This window comes from Dicentrarchus labrax, unplaced genomic scaffold (assembly GCF_905237075.1).
Source record: "Dicentrarchus labrax unplaced genomic scaffold, dlabrax2021, whole genome shotgun sequence".
Classification (NCBI taxonomy): Eukaryota; Metazoa; Chordata; class Actinopteri; family Moronidae; genus Dicentrarchus; species Dicentrarchus labrax.
Window position 1 is genome coordinate 28,656,888 of NW_026136707.1, and position 21,067 is coordinate 28,677,954.

Genomic DNA, 21,067 nt, shown 5'->3' on the forward strand with positions numbered 1-21,067 from the left:
AAACAGCCAAACACCAGCCCGTCATTGGTCAGAGACCTCGGCCTGACACACCGACGACGCACGACAAAAGGATTTTAGCACGGCACAAAAGTCTGCTTTTTCCTGCGATACCTGCACCAGCGGACATCGCACAACAGAGACAGTTTTGGACTTCAGATTCTGATCAGCCTGGCTCACAGGACCACTGGCTGACCTATGCTGCTCACCCGAAACTCTTTTTCATCTCCATTGGACTGTTGGTAACGTACTGGGCATAGACAGACAATTAACAGAGTTAACGGCTAAACAAGGACTGTTTAATTATTGTTAATGTTAATTAATGTTGCTGATGTGTTTTATTTAGGTTACTGTGGTATTGTGACGTTGATGTGATTAACTGAGGTTACTGTAGTAACTGTAGTCTAAGGTGATGTTAGTTTAATGCTTCACATATTTGGTCTAGGTATATACACGTGGAGAGCGATTCAAAACCTCCCGCATCTCTATTGCTCTGTCTCTCACCAACCCGTGTTTCACACCCTGAAACATCTGGTCGGAGGACACAGGACATAAGCCCTTTATGACCCCCATAAACACACACACACACACACACACACACACACACACACACACACACACACACACACATTTTATTATATCTGGTTAATAAATGTTTGTGTTTACATATGCTGGCCTATATAATTTCGTACAAGAGTGAGTGATACCAACCTCTTCTATGTAGAACTCCAAAGCTCCCACTCTAGCTATTATTAATGATTTTGGGTGTAGTTTATTATTAATCTGATTTCTGAATTAATAGTTTAGTGTAATTTTTATGAGACCGATCAATCGATTATTGGTTATCGTTCCCTTATTTAAGGGTGGTGCCCCGAGGATCTTTAATATTAATTAAAGTCATTTTCTATTATCTTTTGATAATTATAATTTTTGATAACCATTATTGATTAAACTATTACAGTTAGACCACTCTAACACCCTACGTCGTAGAGCCCGACAGTGCCCTTATTCATATAAATGTGATGGACTAAATACAAACTACTAAATAAATTACAACCTCAAAAATCTCCATCATCAGCGAGTTAAAACAATTACAACAAAAATTGTTGAACTTAATTGAATTTTTTTTTTTATTAAATGTTTTGCAGCGTTTGTATATGTATATGCTGTGTGTGTGTGTGTGTGTGTGTGGGAGCTTCACTGCTTATACACTACCAAGGTTTGTGGTTAATCCACAATAGCAATTATTGTTAGTCTACAGTAATAGTTGAGAAACAAAAATTATAAAAATTAAATTTCTTTGTATTTTTATATCAAAGTCTTAAATGTGTCTTATTTTAGTGTACTGTTTAGCTGTAATACGAGATTGTGTGTGACTGGGCGAGCTGCCATTGTTTCCTGTTACTGACAAGTCACAACTGCACAGACAGTGAGTGCAGATCAACCCGCAGTAAAGCACCTGGTATACTCGCCGCAGACCAATGACAACATGACGTCACGGGAGCGCCGTGACTATATACTTGCGCGTGGTGGTATCAGCCCTAGTTGCAGTCTTCTCCTGAACAGAGATGTCGCTAGTGAGGAAAGGCTACCGACTTTGCTATTTCTACTCACTAGAAGAAGAAGAAAATAATTTTTTTTTTTTTTCAAAATCGGTTGCGGAGGTTCTTCCAAATTTTTCAGCATATGTCCTCCTCTTTTCCAACATTCATGGCGATTTCTCGCCATGAATTCTGGCACCTCTAGGGCATCTCTGTGTTCCTTCATTAAAGGATCGTACAGATCGTCCATCTTCCTGTTTGCGGTGAGGCGCGACATCGCGCGACCGGGCCAAAATCCTGGCGCACCAGCGAGATCTACATCATTTTGAAGTCACATTGTTGCGCGACATGTCGACTGCGGCGAGTATACCGGGCGCCTTAGTCACCTCCGCTTGTACTGGCTCCATCTAACATGGTGGCAGCCAAAATAATAAACTCGAGGCTTCAAAATGGTACTCCACTAACCAATGGGTGACAAGATGAGAGGTTCACTCTTGGTGCTTACATCAGCATGTACTAACTGATTTTGACCAATAATATTATGACATTCACCTGTCAATCAATAATCAACTTTTAGCACGCAGAGCAAAGGTTAATTAGTTAGCTGATTAGCAACAGTATGGCTTGCTACCTGAGTGTAAGAGTGTTTTGGGGGGCTGGACCTCACTGAATATTGTATAAAAACACAGTGTTATCACTTGTATAAAAGCACAACTTTATCAGTGATTTGGGTGTAACTGGATCATATTCAATGGAGGAAATATATTCTGGTTTTCCCTCTGATGTCCTCCGACTAATATAGCTGCTTTTAGCATGTAATCGATTGGGGCTCAGCTGCCTCCCAGTGAACACAACTTCAGGACAGTTTGGTGACAGCGGTAGCAAGGTAATTTTCCAGATGGCTAAATGTCGCTGTTTCTCTGTGTCGCTAAAAGTTCAATATTTATTAACAGGTGAATGTCATGATATTATTAATCTAAATCAGTAAGTAAATGCTGATGTAAGCACGCGTCACATTTCGTTTTACAGAAAGAAGGAAAGATCAGATTGACATAAAAATACAAAATACATTGCTAAATAGGAGTATAATATGACTGAGGATGCAGACTTTTTTTTTCATCTGGACAAAACACATGCAGAAGCAGCCCAGAGTGAGGTGATGGAAAGACATCCAAAGCAGGATGAAGTAAAAACAGGGAGGTCTAAGTAAAAATAAAAAAACAAACAGACTTTGAATACACAAGACTGAAACCTTGTAGGTTTGAAGATCCACTGTTTGGCATATCTTATGAAACACAAAATGACAAATATGTTATACATTTCCCAGCATTTTGAAATAAATTATTACATTTTGTGGTAAAATTTAATAACATGGTGCATTATGTAATACCAAAATTAATGTCTTCATCTGGACATTTTTAGCAATTAACCTAAATTAAACCCAAATATTGAATTAAAGCTGCAAGCAGCGTTGAGCGGGACCTCGCACTCCACGCAACTCGGGGCGTGCTGCGGCCGCGTCGCATGCCGTCGTTACACGTGCGGACCAAAACATGAAATTTCACGTAAATCAGCTCAAAATCTCCACACAGCGCTTACTTCCTGTTGCGGGTAGGTGGCGCTATCACTATGTCTTAATATTGTCATGTAGACAAGTTCAGGGCGGGACTGTTGTAACACACATTAAGTTTCATTGAGATTGGACCACGTACGCTGAAGTTACGAGGACGTGTTCCGGGCGAGACTGTTACAGAATATATGAAGTTTACTGGAGATTGCACAATGCACACTGAAGTTATGAGTGCTATTTCATGGCGAATCCACTGAATTCGACAAGTCGTCACCGGCACGGTCCTTTCACGTGACGCAGCTCAAAATCGTAACGCAGCCCAAAATCGCCACGCAGCGCTTACTTCTTATTGCCAGTAGGTGGCGCTATCACTATGTCTGAATATTGTCATGTAGACGTGTTCAGAGTGGGACTGTTATCAAACACGTGAAGTTTCATTGAGATTGGATCATGAACGCTGAAGTTATGAGGACGTGTTCAGGGTGGGACTGTACACTGAAGTGGAGTACTATCTGTTTATGGTGAATGGTCGAAATTCAACGCAACGCCACGGGTACGCCGTTTGACGGAATGTCGTAAATAGCACAACTTTTAATCATGAATGTCTTTAGATTGCGCTGATTAAATTGGAAGTTGATCCGATAAATTCCCTAGGAGGAGTTCGTTCAAATACAAGGCAAAAAATCACAGAAAATGAGCACTGAATGCAAAATGGCTGACTTTGATGCCAAGCCACGGACACGCCGTTTGACGGAATGTCGTAATTAGCACAACTTTTAATCATGAATGTCTTTAGATTGCGCTGATTAAATTTGAAGTAGATCCGATAAATTCCCTAGGAGGAGTTCGTTCAAATACAACGCGAAAAATCACAGAAAATGACCAAAAAAATCTAAATGGCTGACTTTGATGCCACGCCACGGACACGCCCTTCAACGTACATGCACAAATAGCACAACTTTTAATCAGGACCATTTTTTGAGTGTACTCACAAATTTTGAAGCATATCCGATAAATTCCCTAGGAGGAGTTCATTCAAATACAACGCGAAAAGTTCGCCGAAATCGAAACTTTAAATCAAAATGGCCGACTTCCTGTGGGGTGTCGGGTATGGGTCCAAGAGGCTTTTTTGTACGTCTCAGCATGTTAAACATGCCTACCAAGTTTCGTACATATCGGTGAAATGTGGCGCCGGGGCTGCTGTTTTTTTATCCTGTAGGGGGCGCTACACACACGACACGATTTTTGGTATGTGAGCTTCAGGCATTACTCTACACGTGCCCTGTGAATTTGATATTCATAACTATTACGGTATTCGCACAGTGATTTATCCTGCCACCAGAGCGCCACCCAGTGGCCTGATTTTTTTTCCTTTTTAGGTGAGCCTCAGGGACCCATGGGCAAGCATCCTACCAAGTTTCATTTTAATCACACCTGCCGTTGCAGAGATATAAAGTCCTTCATTTTAAAGAGCGCCACCTAGTGGTAATGGTCTGAAATTGTGCACGGTGCCTAAGGAGGACATGAGGAACTATGGACCCAAGTTTGATGTCAATCGAACATACCAATGTTAAGAAATGGTCCTCTTCCTTTTTTGATGAAAAATCTACAGGAAGTCTTAATTTTATAGTGCGCTTATTTTTTGAAATTTCAAAAAGGTTCAAATTACGTTTTTTGCCAGGGCGGTCCCCAGGTGCTAGGTGAAAAATTTCGTGTGAATCGGACAAAGTGTGTAGGAGGACCACGAAAAGGTACTTTAAGGCCATTTAGCGCTCTAACGAAAAAAAATTATAGGCGGAAGTGGGCGGGGCCTATATGGAGAGATTCAGCATCATTCACCGAACGCGTGGATATAAGTGGGTGGGGCCTATATGGAGAGATTCAGCATCATTCACCGAACGCGTGGATATAAGTTTTTTGAATGTGCGACAAAATATACAAAAGTTATTAAGTAACCAAAAAGTGAAAATACTTCCCAAAATAGTAGCGCCACCTAGTGGCCGACCCGAAAAAGACACACAGAATATCAAATTTTTCACCAGGCCTGACAACTTTGCCAAATAAAATTGACTTTTGGTATATATTCAGGGGGGGAAAATGCAGTCCAAAGGGGCTTAAAATAATAATAATAAGAAACGAAGCAAAAACAATAGGGACCTCCAGCGGTCGCTGGCTCGGTCCCTAATTAGACTCTAAAGTCCTATGACTAAGACCTTTCTGATCTTAGTCTACTTAAAAAACTTAAAAATTAGTTGAAATACATAAACATAAAAGCAGTAACAAGATCAGCTTGTTGTCACAGGCCAACTCAGGGACTTCCTGTTAAATGCCGACCTGGAAAAACTCCCGCTCTTATTTCTATTAAATTCAATTCAATTCAATTTTATTTGTATAGCGCCAATTCATAACAGAAGTTATCTCAGGACACTTTTCAAATAGAGCAGGTCTAGACCATACTCCTTATAACATTATTTACAGAGACCAAACAGTACCACCATAAGCAAGCACTTGGCGACGGGGGCAAGGAAAAACTGCCTTTTAAGAGGCAGAAACCTAGGACAGACCCTTCGGCTCTAGATGGGTGATCGTCTGCCTCGACCAGTTGGGGTAAAAGAGAGAGAGAGACGGAGACTCGACCCCTTGCAGAGAGAGAAAGAGAGAGAGAGAGAGAGAGATAGAGAAAGACAGATATATAAAGATAGAGAGAAGGCTGCATGAAAAATGTGCTCTGATTTCATCTCAAACATGGACCTAAACAGTGGGACATTTTTTAAAAAAAAACATAGAATTTTCTTCAAAAAGGACTCTAAAGAAAAGGTAAATACTTTATCAGCAAAACAGAAGAAAGAAAATACCATTTTTGGATATATTTTTTAAATGAAAACAACCAGCTGACTGTCAAAAGCTAGCTGGCAACTGTGTATCAACTGCTGTAAGCTACCACCTGCCACAGTGTAGAACATTTCTAAGGAGGAACCAGACTAAGTAAGATAACAGAAAGGGTGTTTTATGAAGATAGGAAGGGGAAGAAAAGAACAAACCAAAAATCATAACATTAATAACTGTGTTTAAATGCTAAAAAAGCTAGCAACAGTAAAGAGTTAGCCCACTAGTAAACAAACAAAGCGGTCGCCATGGAAACAGCCAAGCAGAGAACAGAGAGCAGGGAGGTTAAATAGCCTGCTCTCTGTAAGAGTGCAGCAGCCAGGGAGAAGTTGAAGGAAAAGACACTTCAGGAGAACAAAGAAGTCTTGTTCACGGACTATGCACTACACAAAGAAGGGAGGAAGAAGAACAACCTCATATTCTTCACAGACTCCATATACATCTTGAAGGAAAGTCTGTGCATGAAATATCCTTACATCTCCAGTGAGGGCATCGGCTCAGGAGGCCCATTGAAGATTTGTAAGGATAAACACATGAACAAGGATGACCCCCTGCTCACCATCACCTACTACACAAAGGGAAAGGTGATGGTCCAGGGGGACGAAGTTTTCTCCCTGATCAAAGCTGAGGTGGACACCAAGAGGTGCAATGTTCCATGTGACAGTGAAGACGATGAGAGGCCAACAGAGAACCCCACCACCTTGTCCATCTCTGCCCCTCCCACACCTGCCAGCTCCACCAACCAGCTGAAGGAGAGTATGGCCCTGCTGGAGCTGGACTTTGCCGAATTCAAAGATCTGACCCAGGCCAGCTTGTCTGCCCCCCTAGACAACATTGTGCAGCAGCTTCAAGAGGAGCTCCAGCAGCTCAAGACAGACAACCAGGCCTCGACATCTGAGCTAAGAGGAAGTGTAGAGGCTTTAAAACAGGAGAACAGTGGGCTCCGGGCTCAGTTAGCCAAAGTGAAGGAGGACACTGAGAACAGAGAAAGGAACTTCACCAGGCAAGTCCGACAGCTGACAGACCAACTCTCAACAGTCCCCACAAAGACAACTACAGAGACAGAGACACAGACTCTCCCTGCTAGTCTTCCAAACCCCTGCCTTGTCTCTGTCCCACCATCTATGCTCTGCACCCTACCAACACCCACACAGCCAGCTCCCAACAGCCAACTCTGTCCATCCCAGCTGCCATCCACTCAGCCTGAAGAACAAGCCCCACTAGTGGTCCTGCTGGCTGACTCAAATGGGAAATTCCTGGACACCAACAAGCTTTTTCCTTCTTAGAAAGTGCTGTCTAAACATTGCAGCACCACAGGCCAGGCAATAAAGCTGTTGAGAAAGGAGACCCTCGAGAGCCCTCAATGCTTGGTGATCCACACAGGAACAAACGACCTGCACAACCTCCGAAGGGACACTGCTGAGGCAGTGAGGAAGATGGCGGAGCAGGCCACCAAGGAATTCCCTAACACCCGCATCGTGATCTCCACCCTGCTGCCTAGGACAGACACCCCTCCTCACGTCATCCATGACATCAATATGGAGATCAGAAGAGGTTGTGCCACCTTACCCAACGTCCACCTGGCCCTCCATCCAACCATTGGCACCTGGGACCTCTATGATGGACTCCATCTACACAGAGAGAAGGTGAATATCTTTACAAAGACCCTCAAAGACACAGCCCTAGGAAGCAGCCCTTCCACCCTCTCTTCTACCAGAAGCTTCAGAGACCATCACAGACCTCCTCCCCCCCATCACCAGGCCCGGATCATCCCCCCTGCTGTGAGGAGACACACCAGCTCAGCCCAGACCCCACACTACCCACACGCCCACCCCCTCATCACTGTGAAACAGAACCAGCTGAGGCCACTTTCCCCCTCCTCGCAGAGCCATGGAGCAACACGTCCCCCTCCCCACCCACAACAGCAGAGCTATAAATTATTATTATAAATGTATAGATAGAAGGTTTTTTAAATATTTGTCTCACTATACAGGTTCATTTTGATTGTTTTCTTTTTTGATGCGTTCATTTCATATAAGCTATTGGAATATTCAGGGTCTCCTCAACCTTTGAGCTGAAGAGTGGAAACCCTCAGTTCATGAAATCTATCAAAGACGTTGATATCATTGTATTGACAGAAACATGGTGTCAAGATGATTTGCTCACTCACTGTCCCCCAGGATATAATGAAGTCATGGTGCCCTCCATAAAACTAAAAAACATACGCAAGGGCAGAACATCGGGGGGGATTTTGGTGTGGTATAAAGGAGATCTTTGCAATCAGATCTCACCAGTAAAATCGCACATTTGGTTGAGGTTAGATCAAACCCTAGGCATAACCGATAGGGATCTATACCTCTGTGCAATTTACATACCCCCAGTGGATTCTCCTTATTTTGAAGAGGACATTTTTGACACCCTAAATTCAGAAATCGCCTATTTCCAGGCCCAGGGAAATGTACTTCTAACTGGAGATCTGAATGGACGTACAGGAATTGAACCTGATATGATTGACACACAGGGCAACAACCATGTATTCGGACAGGCCCCCCTGTTTACCATACCAAACATCCCCCGTCGGAATAACCTTGACTCAATATTAAATCAAAGTGGCAGGGAGATTCAGAGGGGACTCTTTAGGGAGGTTCACATACTCCTCAGCTCTTGGGTCTAGTGTTGTAGACTATGCAATCACTGACATGGACCCCTCAACTATCAGTGAATTCACTGTCAGACAGCAATCCCCCCTTTCAGACCACAACCAAATTAATGTGTTCTTTAAATTGTCAGGTCAAATTAGTGACACAAAAAGGGAACCCAGTAAGCTGTATAAATTAAATCCTTCTTACAGATGGGCCCCAGACAGTGGAGACAAATTCATCAAGGTTTTAAACTCCCCTGATCTGATGAATTACATATCAATATATACTCAAAATCAATATGTCCCTACCAGAGATGGGGTAAACAAGGCCATTGATGATATCAATATGATATTCCATGAGGCAGCTATTAGGGCTGACCTCATAAAGCAAAGACGGAGACCTGCAAAATACTGACAAATGGTTTGATCAAGAATGCAAAACAATCAGAAAAGAGCTGAGAAAAATAGCAAACCCAGCCCTGCACATTCGATACAATGAAATTTTAAATACATATAAATACATAATTAGGAACAAAAAACTAAATTATACCCAATTGAAACTTGATGATATTGAGAATGCCATTAACCAAAATCAATTCTGGGATATGTGGAACAAGTTCAACACAAAGCAACAGCAGACATTACCCATCCAAAACGGTGACATCTGGAGATCACATTTTGAAACCAAAACCCCCTTGATTTTGAAATTACTTGGGAAGAAATAACCACACAGATAAAATGTCTGAGGCCAAGAAAAGCTTGTGGTCCAGACAGCATTAGAAACAAAATGCTCAAAAGCAGCACCCCAGAAATGTAGGGTGCAATGTTACATTTGTTCAATGTTATACTACAGGCAGGATGTTTTCCCAACATCTGGTGCAAAGGGCTCATTTCCCCAATTCATAAAAGTGGGGACAAATCAGACCCTAATAACTACCGTGGCATCTGTGTCAGCAGCTGTCTAGGTAAACTATTCTGTAGTATTCTTAATACAAGAATACTAGACTTCCACGAGGATCAGTCAATCTTAAGTAAAAGCCAGATTGGCTTCCTCCCAAAACACCGCACCACCGACCATGTATATACCCTTCACACTTTAATCAACAAACATGTACAACAAACTAAGACTGGAAAAATATTCACCTGCTTTATTGATTTCAAGAAAGCTTTCGACTCTATTTGGCATGAAGGGCTCTATTAGAGACTTTTAAAATGTGGTATAGGTGGCAAAATGGATGATCTGGTTAAATCGATGTATTTGGAAAACATGTGTGCTGTTAAAATTGGAGACAAACTAACTGATTTCTTCCCCCAGAGAAGAGGCGTTTGGCAGGGTTGCAATCTAAGTCCGACTTTATTTAATGTGTATATAAATGAACTGGCTGTTGAGTTAGATAAATGTGCTGCTCCGGGCCTCTCCCTACTAGATAGAGAGGTGAAGTCTCTGTTTTATGCTGATGACCTTGTCCTACTGTTTCCTACTGAACAAGGACTACAGCTACAGCTGGACGTAGTAGAAAAGTACTGTCAGAACTGGGCCCTGCAGTAAACATGAAGAAAACCAATGTCATGATCTTTCAAAAGGTGTCATGAGAACAAACACCAATTTACCATCAATAATCATGTCATTGAACACAGCATGAGTTATACCTACCTTGGTAACCATAACAGCATCAGGGAGTTTCAACATGGCAGTGAATGCACTAAAAGAAAAAACTCGAAGAGCTCTATATGCAATTAAGAGAACATTTTATAATTTCCATATTCCAATAAGAATCTGGCTTGAAATATTTGATAGTGTCATCCAGCCCATTGCGCTGTACGGTAGTGAAGTATGGGGTCCACTCAGTCATCAGAGCTTGGGAAGAAACAACTAAAAGCCAAAGTAGATTGGAATGTTATCTTGCCCTTAAAAGAGATTATGAATTAGCAGAATATCTCTCTACTGTCAGAGATAGAAAGCAGAGAGAGATCCTAACCAAGTACAGGCTCAGTGACCACAAACTGGCAATCGAAACAGGAAGACACAAAAAATCATGGCAACCAAAAGAAAACAGAAAATGTGGTCACTGTTCGACAGGTGAGGTTGAGACAGAGATGCATTTTCTCCTACAATGTACAAAATTAAATAATACTAGAAAAATGTATTTGAACAAGTTCAGCTCTTTAGTACCAGATTTCAAAGAGCTGAACGACCTCTCCAAATTAAAAATACTCCTTGGAGAAGGAGAGCGGGCACACCTTGCTGCCCAGTATATATTAACATGCCACAACCCGAGGGACAGTGAATGATCGAGGCACACAGACACACAGACACACACTGTATAACTAATATAATGTTCATAATGTATATATCTTTGATTTATTGTATTGTATTTGAATGCTTTGCTTTGGCATATTGTTTTTTAAAAAACTTTCATGCCAATAATGTTATGGTTTGGTTTATTATGCCTTTGTTGTTGTGCTTTTCTTTTTGTCCTCTCTCTGTTCGCCCTCCCCTTTCTGTTTTCTTGCAGAGCTTGTGTGGGGCAGGGGGTGTGGCTGGCTTCCTCCTGTTGGCACACCTGTTTTCACTCAGCCCATTCCCTTCACTCATTAGCCCGGTCTCCACTCCTGCTCGCTGTCAGAAGATTCCATGCTCCAACCCGGCATGATGTTCACCTACTTTCCCGAGTCTAGTTTTGCCTGTGCAAGTCTGCTGAAGACATCCTCCTGCCAGCCAGCTCCCTGCCTCACCTGCCCGCTTCAGTTCCGGTTTTGGATTTCTATTAAAATATCTTCGGTTCCCACTCACCAGAGAGTGTGTCTTTGCTTTGGGGTCCAAGTCACAAGTGAACTTAACAAATAAAGCCCAATTTGAATTGAATTTGAGAGAAAGAGAGACAGACATACAGGTGCACAGCAACAACAGTAGCAACAACTACACAAATAGTAGTGACTGAACATTCTAGCAATATTGACTGCTACAGTCCTCTTTTGACAGGGCTCCATTAAAAGGCATTCAAAAAACTCCAGCTTATTCAAAATGCAGTTTCTAAAAAAAGTGCAATTCCCAAGTTTTGTAAAAAGACAGCAAAAATTAAGCATAGCATAAGTTCAGGCAGGCCACGAAGTAAGGCTCAGCTCTCAATTCCAGCTATATCAACTGATTAAAGCTAATCTTAAACACACATCAGCTGATGGCTCAGCTGATTCCTGCTAAGCTTCCTATTGGAAACCATACACAGTCAGCTGACAGCTCAGCTGATTCCCTCAAGCATCCAATTGGCAAATATCATTCAGGGCACCTTATTTAAGCTGCTTTAGCCTGCCTTTCTTTGCTGATTCCTCTACAAGCCGTTTTGCAACCCACCTCCATGCCAGCTCCTCCTTTTATTTTGTATCTAATTAATCAATGTCATTTTCTGATTGCCATTGATGCTTGCTCTGTTCTGTACCCTGGGGGGTCTCTGCTGCCGCTCTCCTTGTCTTAAACTTTTCCATGTATAATAATAATAATAATACATTTTATTTGTAAGCGCTTTTCTGAATACTCAAAGACATTTTACATTAAATCATAAAAGCAGCGAAAAACAACATCAAATAGTAAAAACACTAAAAACACATCGGACTAAGCTAAACATTAAAAGCAATTTTAAAAACGCTGTAAGGTCGGTGCAGTTTGGGGAGAGAGTTCCAGAGGGAGGGGGCAGCAACAGAGAAGGCTCTGTCGCCCCAGGTTCGGTGCTTGGTCCTGGGTGGTGGAGACAGGAGGTTTGCGTCAGATAAGCAGAGGCTACGGGATGGATTGTGGCGGTGGAGCAGGTCAGTGAGGTAGGAAGGGGCCTGGTTATGGAGGGCTTTGTGTGTGAGGAGGAGGATTTTGAATTGAATTTGTTGTGGGACCGGGAGCCAGTGGAGGTTCTGGAGGACAGGGGTAATGTGGTCACGGGTGCGGGTGTGGGTGAGCAGACGAGCAGCAGAGTTCTGGATGTACTGGAGTTTATTTAAGGTTTTGGATGGTGTGCCGTACAGGGTGCTGTTGCAGTAGTCGATTCTGGAGGTGGTGTTCAAAGGTGACGGTGATGCTGAGGGAAGATGCACATGGAAGGGCAGGGAGGTGTGCTCTCCCTGCCTTAAGGTTTTCCACGTGGGCATGTGGAAGGGCAAGGAGGGCAAATGGAAAATTCTGCTTTGGAATAAAGTTATTATGACAAAAGTGTTCCTGACTGTCTTCAATAATAATAATGTAGGAAAATCTATTACTATTTTGGTTCAGGTTGTTAATTACAAAAAATTGTTAATCCTTTAGGCGCCGGGTTTTATTTTTAAAAATACTAGATTTTGACATCTAAATTTCAGAAGGCTCTGGCTTGAAAGTGGTTTGAGATAGAGACAGAGTGTAATTGAGACAAATATTGAGAATGACCTAAAGTTTATCTAGGGAGTAAATTTCCCCATCTAATTTGCATATTATGACATCATATGGCGGCAGCCATATTGGATTATGTAATTTCCATGAAATACCTGATATTTTGATAGAGAGTTGAACTTATTTCATCAGATTCACCCCCCTCCATCCATTTGTCATGTTCAGTGATGGGAATAACGGCGTTATAAATAACGGCGTTATAAATAACGGCGTTACTTTTTTCAGTAACGAGTAATCTGATTGATTACTCTTCCCATCTTAATAACACCATTACCGTTACTGCCAAAAAATGTGGCGCGTTACTATAATTGAAGCTGTTTTTTTTATCAGACCAACTAGATCCCTGAGCCGAGAGGCAAATACTTTTTTTTTTACTGTTCTTTCTTTGTTAGTGGGCAGTACACGAGACAAGTGCATAAATGCTGACGATTGGCTGAGGTTGGGTAAAATTTCATGGTAAGCCAATCAGAGGAAGAGTTGGGCGGGTGTTCGAAAGCACGCATAGTCGGACACACAACGAACAACACAAGCGAGTCAGTCAACGAGAGACAGGTATGGCGAGTTGTGTTGTATCTTATTACATTTGCACTAAAAAGAGTGTATATATTTTTTCTATACATTTTTGGTACATTGCTTAAAGGGCATAATTTAATTTAGATTTATTTGTTGGCTGGCTGCAGCCTCTTGAAGTGAGATTGTCAATGGCCAGAGAAAGAGATTTATTTTTATCAAGATGTATTTTTTATTTCTTATGTATTACCTGTTTATATTTGGATTCCTTACTTTTGCTATACATTGTACTTTTCAGTTAGATTGAAAGCACCTCATATTGTTACACTGTTCTACTTTTTCGAGGAAGAAAATACTTGAAGTACAGTATATCTACCAATTGTCTGAAGTTTTTTTTTGTTTTATTTGCACTACAAAGAGTGTATATATTTGTTATTTATTTTTGGTATAGTGCTTAACAAGCATAATTTAATTTTGCCCAGTTGTGGCCTGTTGAGGGGCAATAAATATCAAAAGTTCCAAAACATCTATTGTGTTATTTGTATCGAACCACTATATAAACATAATATCTACATACATGGCATTTGATTGGAGGCTAGTCTCACTTTGTCCCACAGCAACATTAAAATAGTTTAGACTTGTGTACATTGTTTCTGTTAATAATGTTTTGTATTAAATGTCCATCTCATTATAATATTCAGATTTATCATAAATAATTGAACATGCACATGTATTTTGAGTTCAGTTGAAGAGGGGTGGAGGTGGGGTCACATTTAAGCATTTAAAAATGTACTTGAAAGTAATGCAATAGTTACTTTCTGAAGTAACTAGTTACTTTTATAATTTGTAACTGAGTAACTAATTTAGTGACTTTTTTTTTTTTTTTTGCCATTGCTATGCAAAGACGCACTGTGACGACCGTCATCTCCCAAAGGTAGATTTTCCCCTTCAGAATCAGGATCAGCAAATAGGAGACCCATAACTTCCCTAAGCGTCATGCTTATCATTTTCGTTTATTTTGTCTCAATAACTCCTAAATCCAGCAATACCGCTTCAGCATAAATAGTGCCGTGGTACACTATGTCCGGTTTCTCACCCAACAGTTTGGATGGGACTTCCTCGAACATTTTGCATTGAAGCATGACATATTTCTGAGCTAAGGTCTAAGTACAGGATGTCTGCCAACTAGAGGAGGGGAGTATGAATGAGATATAACACTCTATTCGGAGAAAACAGCTGTTTGATTCAGTACCGTGTCGTGTCACAATTTTGCAACTTTGGCCCTTAAAGGATTAAAATGTTTTACATTCTGTTAAATACTACGTCATAATGTATTATTTTTTAATCAGCACGTATAATAAATACATCCTTCAATTGTGTTTTGAATAATCAGAAATGTATTACATATGTCTGTATTATGAATCAAACTAATATGTTATTACAGCCTGATAATGCTGATAACTTTATTGTTTATATTTTAAAGGGTAAAATCATTTAGAGATAACTTGAATAATCAAGCAATTGGACCTCAATATCTTGCCGATATTTTGAACCCTAAATCACTGCATTTGATGTGTTCTCAATATGTAATTACAGGAATATAAAATTTTCATTTTGATAATTAATTGTAATAACAGATAAACTAACATTATGGCAAGTCAGAAATAAGTTAGTGTTAGATCTGGTAGAAATAGTACAAGCATTAGTAATAGTTGCAATAGCTGTACAGCTGTGATTTTTACCATTAACAGCAATAATGTGAAGTTAACAGCAGCTCATCATATAACAAAAAAACCTACACTAGTTACACATGGTTAAAATGGAGATTATTAGCAGGATTACAATTTTGCAATACATTTTAAAATAAAGATAAAGACATTTTAACACTATACTACATGCACGGGTAATATTAGACCATAAAAAATGAAAAACTACATGCCTGATCCAGAGTGCTGCACATACATCCTCAAACGTATCTCAAAGAGTTCAGAAATAAATAAGAAATAAAACTTTAGACATTCTTGTCTATGGCAAACAACACCTGTACTTTATGTCCCAAACCACAACAAGTATCACCAGAGGTATCCAACTGTACCTGTTGCTGACCATGAAGGATTCTGATAGAAGGAGGCAGGATGGAAGAACACTTATATCAGTGTGTGGGTGTTAGGGTGTGGGAGACATGTAGAGCGGAAAAACCACATGCTGGTGTTCCGTTCTGGCTGAATGAAAAGCATATTGAATATTGGTGTGTTTATGTTTGTTGTACGATTACTGTAGGAATAACAGTGAGAATGGTAAATGTGGAAGCCTGACGTGGATGTGTTTGACAAGACAGTCACACAGACATCTGCCAAATAACTGAACCAACTTCTTGCTTGCTCTCCCCTGTTTGTCTCTTCACCCATTCTTGAGTCACTGTAATCTCTCTCCTCCATTTCTTCTCTTCTGTCCTCACTCGTCTCTGTCATCTGATTCTGCCTAGCTGAGATGACAGTTCTTGAAATCTGTTGTTGAAGTAGTCTTTTTGCTCTGCTAGCTTAGCACCCTCAGCTGTTTATCTGTCAGTTCATCAGTCCATTTAACACTTCATCCCAGAGCAAGCCAAGTTGTCATTCAAGTTACTGTTACCATTCATAACCCCCACAGGATATTCAAGACAGTGTTTTTCAAGGCCCTCCCATTTCCAGCCTTTCACCTTTGTCAGGCTGTACATGTAAAGTAAGGTCCTCGTAAAATTTGTTTTTAAATTGCAATATTGCAATAAGGCACAAAGTTAAAACTCCCTCACCCTTTGTCCTATTAAAAATAGGATAATAACAAAAGACAAGTTTTATGACAGTGTGAAATAGTGCGAGGGGCCAAATTATCCATAGAGGTTTCCTCCTCTCCAAAAACAAACAAGACCCGTTGACTAAAACTGGAGAAAACACTGAATTGAGCAGTTTCACCTTAAAAGTTTGTTAGATGCTCTTTGGCAGATCCAGGAGGTGCGAGCCAAGCTGCCACTAACGTTAGTTCAGTTTGTTTCTCTGCAAAATGGTGCCGTCCCAGCGGGAGCCTGTTGTAGTAGCTCCGGGTATTACTGTCAGTTTTAAGTGTTTTTAGTTGTTTTGTAGCTTGTTTTTTATTTTTATACACTGCTCTGTGCATCTTCGCACCACACAACGCAGAGATGCTTTTTTCAGTAGTTCAGGCACTTTTTACCACTGTTGATTGCACTTTGGTGTCTCCGGATGACTGGGAGCCATGCCTGCAACACCGCAGGCATTGTTTACACCGGCGACCAGCTGATTGCCCTGAGGCACCCGAGACTCTTGGCCAGAGAGAGACCCGTCATACCAGAGGAGCTAAAGACGAGACAGCGAGGCTGCAGAGCGGGGATTAAATGGAGGATGAAGAAGAGAGGATGAAGAAGAGGAAGTTTAAACCCTACATCTCTGCAGTCATCACAGGAAACGTAAGGCACTTTGGCAAATAAAGTGCCTGGAAAGAAAGAAAAGAAAGAAAGAAACTGGAAGCGCTCACCAGAACACAGAGGGAGTACAGGGAGTGTAGTATCTTGTGTTTCATGGAAACGTGGCTACACGAGCAGATACCGGACTCCAACGTCACCATTCTCGGCTTCCAGACAGTTTGAGCTGACAGAGACACCGCCAGGACCGGCAAGAAGAAAGGAGGGGGACTTGCCGTGGTCGTAAACAACAGGTGGTGTAAGCCCAGGCGAGTCTCTGTGAAAGAGTGTATCTGCAGCCCGGACATCGAGCTCGTCGCTGTCGGACTATGTCTATTTTATTTGCTGAGGGAATTTTCCAGTGTTATCGCTGTCACTGTTTACATTCCTCTTTCTGGGAAAGCAGAAGCAGCGTGTGACGTCATCCACACTGTGACTGCAGGACTAAATACAAAACACCATGGGGCCTTCATCATAATCGCAGGGGACTTCAACCCCATTTCTCTGTCATCCACACTCCCAACCTTCTACCAGTTTGTCACATGCACCACCAGAGACAATAAGACCTTGGACCTGCTGTAAGCAAATGTTAAAGATGCGTAAAGCAGCTGGGGGGAAAGAACAACGAGCCAACGAGTTGAACCAGTTCTTCAATAGGTTCAACTCTAAAGGCTCTTATATACTCGCCGTTCCTGACCTGTAGCGCGACTTTGTGATGTCACGGGAGCGCCGTAACTATTTATACTTGCGCGTGGCGGTCGCGACACTACACTACAGGCCAGTAGCACTGACCTTTCATGTCATGAAGGTAATGGAGAGACTGGTCCTGGCACACCTCAGACCATTAGTGTGCGCATCGCAAGACCCCCTGCAGTTCGCATATCAGCCCCATGTGGGGGTTGATGATGCCATGATCTACCTGCTGCAGAAGGCCTACTCCTCACTGGACAGACCCAACACCTCAGTCCGCGTCATTGTTCTTTGATTTCTCCAGCGCCTTCAACACCATCCAGCCCAGACTGCTGAAGGCCAAACTGGAGAACATGCAGGTGGGTGCTCCCCTCATCACATGGGTCGATGACTATCTGACGGGCAGACCACAGTTTGTGAGATTAAAGAACTGCATGTCTGACTGTCTGATTAGTAACATCTGGGCCCCCCAGGGAACTGTACTGTCTCCCTTCCTCTTCACCACCTACACTGCAGACTTTAAGTACTGCACTGAGTCGTGTCATCTTCAGAAATTCTCTGATGACCTGGCAATCGTGGGGTGTGTTGAGGGTGGGAGGGAGGCTGAGTACAGGGACCTGGTCGACCGCTTTGTGAAGTGGTGTGGGGGGGAACCACCTGCAGCTAATCGTAGCAAAGACAAAGGGGATGGTGGTGGATTTTAGGAGGAACAACCCTCTGCCCTCTCCTGTCAGTATCGGTGGGACACGTGGATATGGTGTCTGCATACAAGTACTTGGGTGTCACACTGGACAATAAACTGTTGGGTCTCTGTAAATGTTTAAGGAGTTCGGTCTAGACCTGCTCTATTTGAAAAGTGTGCTGAGATAACTTCTGTTATGAATTGGCGCCATACAAATAAAATTGAATGGAATTTGATTAAACTGGACTGGTCCACAAATTCAGAGGCCATCTACAAGACACGATGTTGCAGATGTTTTATCAGTCTGTTGTGGCGAGCACCATCTTGTTTGTGTCCTGAGGTGCAGGCATCAAGGCAAAGGACACCAACAGACTGAACAAACTCATTAAGAAGGCCGAGTCTGTCGTTGGCCCTAAGATCTAAGTCACCCTGGAGGAGGTGGTGGAGGAGATGATGCTGGCAAAACTGCTGGCAATCATGGACAACCCCTCTCACCCCCTCCACACGACACTGGACAGGCTAAAGAGCAGCTTCAGCAACAGACTCATTCAACCCCGCTGCCCTAAGGAACGATACAGAAAATCGTCTGCCTCTGTCAGATCCACAATTACAGAACTGGACTAAAACATAAACTTCATATCATACACTGAAAAAAGTGACTTTTTGGTGCAGTAAACTCTATTAGAGTAACTGTCATAATTTCTACCTTGTATTTTTAAGATTCAGTGAGAACTAGAGTTTCTTAAGTAAAATTAAACATTTTATTAACGTAATACATTACTTCGGTTTCCTCATACTATTTAAATGTTTAATAGTTGTGTGTACATAAACTTAGAAATACTACATAAACTTTACTCTGAAAGTGTAGTGTATTTTGAAACGCATGCACGACGCATGCGCACACTACAACAGGACTGGCTCCCGCTCCGGACGTTACAGGATCACAGAGCAAGGTGTAGCAGAGACAATTTTTGGGTGTAGTACGTACGACAGTCATTTCACAGGTAAGTTATTACCGTTCTGTTTTAAATTTGTGATAATATATAAGTCTGCATGTATTTTGATAGTTTGACGCAAGATATGTTACTGTTCATAAGTTAATTTAAAGTTAGCATTACGCCACATTGGTCCGTGCTGGCATGTAAGTGGGAGGGCTGCAGTTTTTCCAGATAAAAATAACTAAAGTTAGGATATAAAAAAGCACCAACGTAACGGTATAACGTTAATCAACTGACGGCAGCATAGTAGAACATGGTTTTGTTCTCTGTAAAACTTTTGGTGGAGACACTGAAGTAAGTTAGCGTGGCTGCAGGTGCAGTACGCTATAACTAATGTTATCAGTCACGTGCGGGCTATCCCATTTTGTGTCCAGTGTTAAGTGTGGTTACCTGTGTTCGGCAGTAGTTGTGACGCGCCTGGCTCGCTCCATGCCTGATGTGCTTTTTTTTATTTGATCAGCAATAAAAACATTGAAAACCAGGACGGTTGTGGCGTCCATCACTAACAACACAACGCAGAGTGAACGTGAGAGAGGGGAGACGATCTCACGGCATTTAAACGGCGCAAAATAATCGAAAACGTGTTAAAAATAGGTGTAATAGTGAATACTTTGGCTTGCGATAGCTTTTGTTTCTCTTGAGTTTAAACACGGAAGGTGGAAGGTAGTTTGTCGACATCAGCTCAAGAGGACGCCAATGATTGGTATACAAAGAAACTCCGCTGGCAGTTTTCTTTCTTTTCTTTTTTTGACAAGAAGCTAGTTAGCACGGCTAGTAGCATGGCTGTGCCTTGCGGTGTGAAGCCCACAGCAACTTCGTGACCGTGCGGACCGATACTTTCGATACCAATTTTACTCAGCATTCATGTTTTTGTAGTTCAATGAAAGAATCGATTGTTCATTACAAGTTCTACTCCCAAATAAATCTGTTGAAATGTCATGTATTAATTGCTTTATTTAGCATAGACAAAACAAAATGTTCATTTACGTTTGATCATGATACAGTTTATTAAAATATTTTTTTATCTATCAACAGGAAGCAAATCAGAAATTATTCTCATTCAGGCAACAATAAAATAATGTATGCATGATATAATATTGTTTTGTTATTTTCCCTTATTCATCCATCATAACATAATATTAAAATTGTGGCTGAATATTTTAGACCATTGTTTTAATACCACAAATTGTGTGTCTTCACTTTCAGGGTGCCCTTTGGAGGAGCCAGTGCACTTTGTGGACAGTTGGGGTTGAGGTCTAAGGAGGAGGAGAAATCCAGGGAGAAAGAGTAGGATATCAGAGTGAGAATAGAGATAAGAGATATGTGAGAATAGATATATGAGATATGAGATGGTCATGCAAAAGATGCAATTTTAGGTCATCAAAACATTTAGATTTGATAAAACATTTTAGGTTGAAGCATCCACACACTGGTCAAGGACGGTCACTACCCTGCTTGTACTCAGATTGTCCTTGTTTATTTAAAAGTTGGGGGGCACTTCATGCACATTAGTCAAGAAATCATACACAGAATCAACAGTCAGGGCAGATTTTCGTGTCTTGTATGTAATTTATGTAGTTTTAACACAGAAGCAATATTTTGAACACCTCGGGACTCATCTGAAAAAGCACGAAACTGTTAATTGTGTTTTTAAAGATTGTGACTACAGTACGAATATATATTCAAC

The 21,067-nt window shown here is 41.5% G+C and overlaps 1 protein-coding gene across 3 annotated transcripts in view; it reads right to left on the minus strand.

The window, feature by feature from the left end:
- The window catches only part of LOC127367422 (IgGFc-binding protein), a 102,723-nt gene extending 87,067 nt beyond the window's left edge, over positions 1-15,656 (minus strand). Inside the window, exons 1-2 of one of the 3 annotated variants that reach the window (XM_051407229.1) lie at positions 15,652-15,656; positions 15,496-15,532 (exon numbers count right to left, since the gene is read on the minus strand). In XM_051407229.1, coding sequence (XP_051263189.1) covers positions 15,496-15,520 — 25 coding nt within the window. In that variant the 5' untranslated portion in view covers positions 15,521-15,532; positions 15,652-15,656. Of the gene's footprint in view, positions 1-7,563; positions 7,610-15,495; positions 15,605-15,651 lie in introns of those variants that run through there. The other 2 variants (XM_051407228.1, XM_051407227.1) reach the window with 2 other exon arrangements.
- Between the last annotated feature and the right edge of the window lie 5,411 nt (positions 15,657-21,067).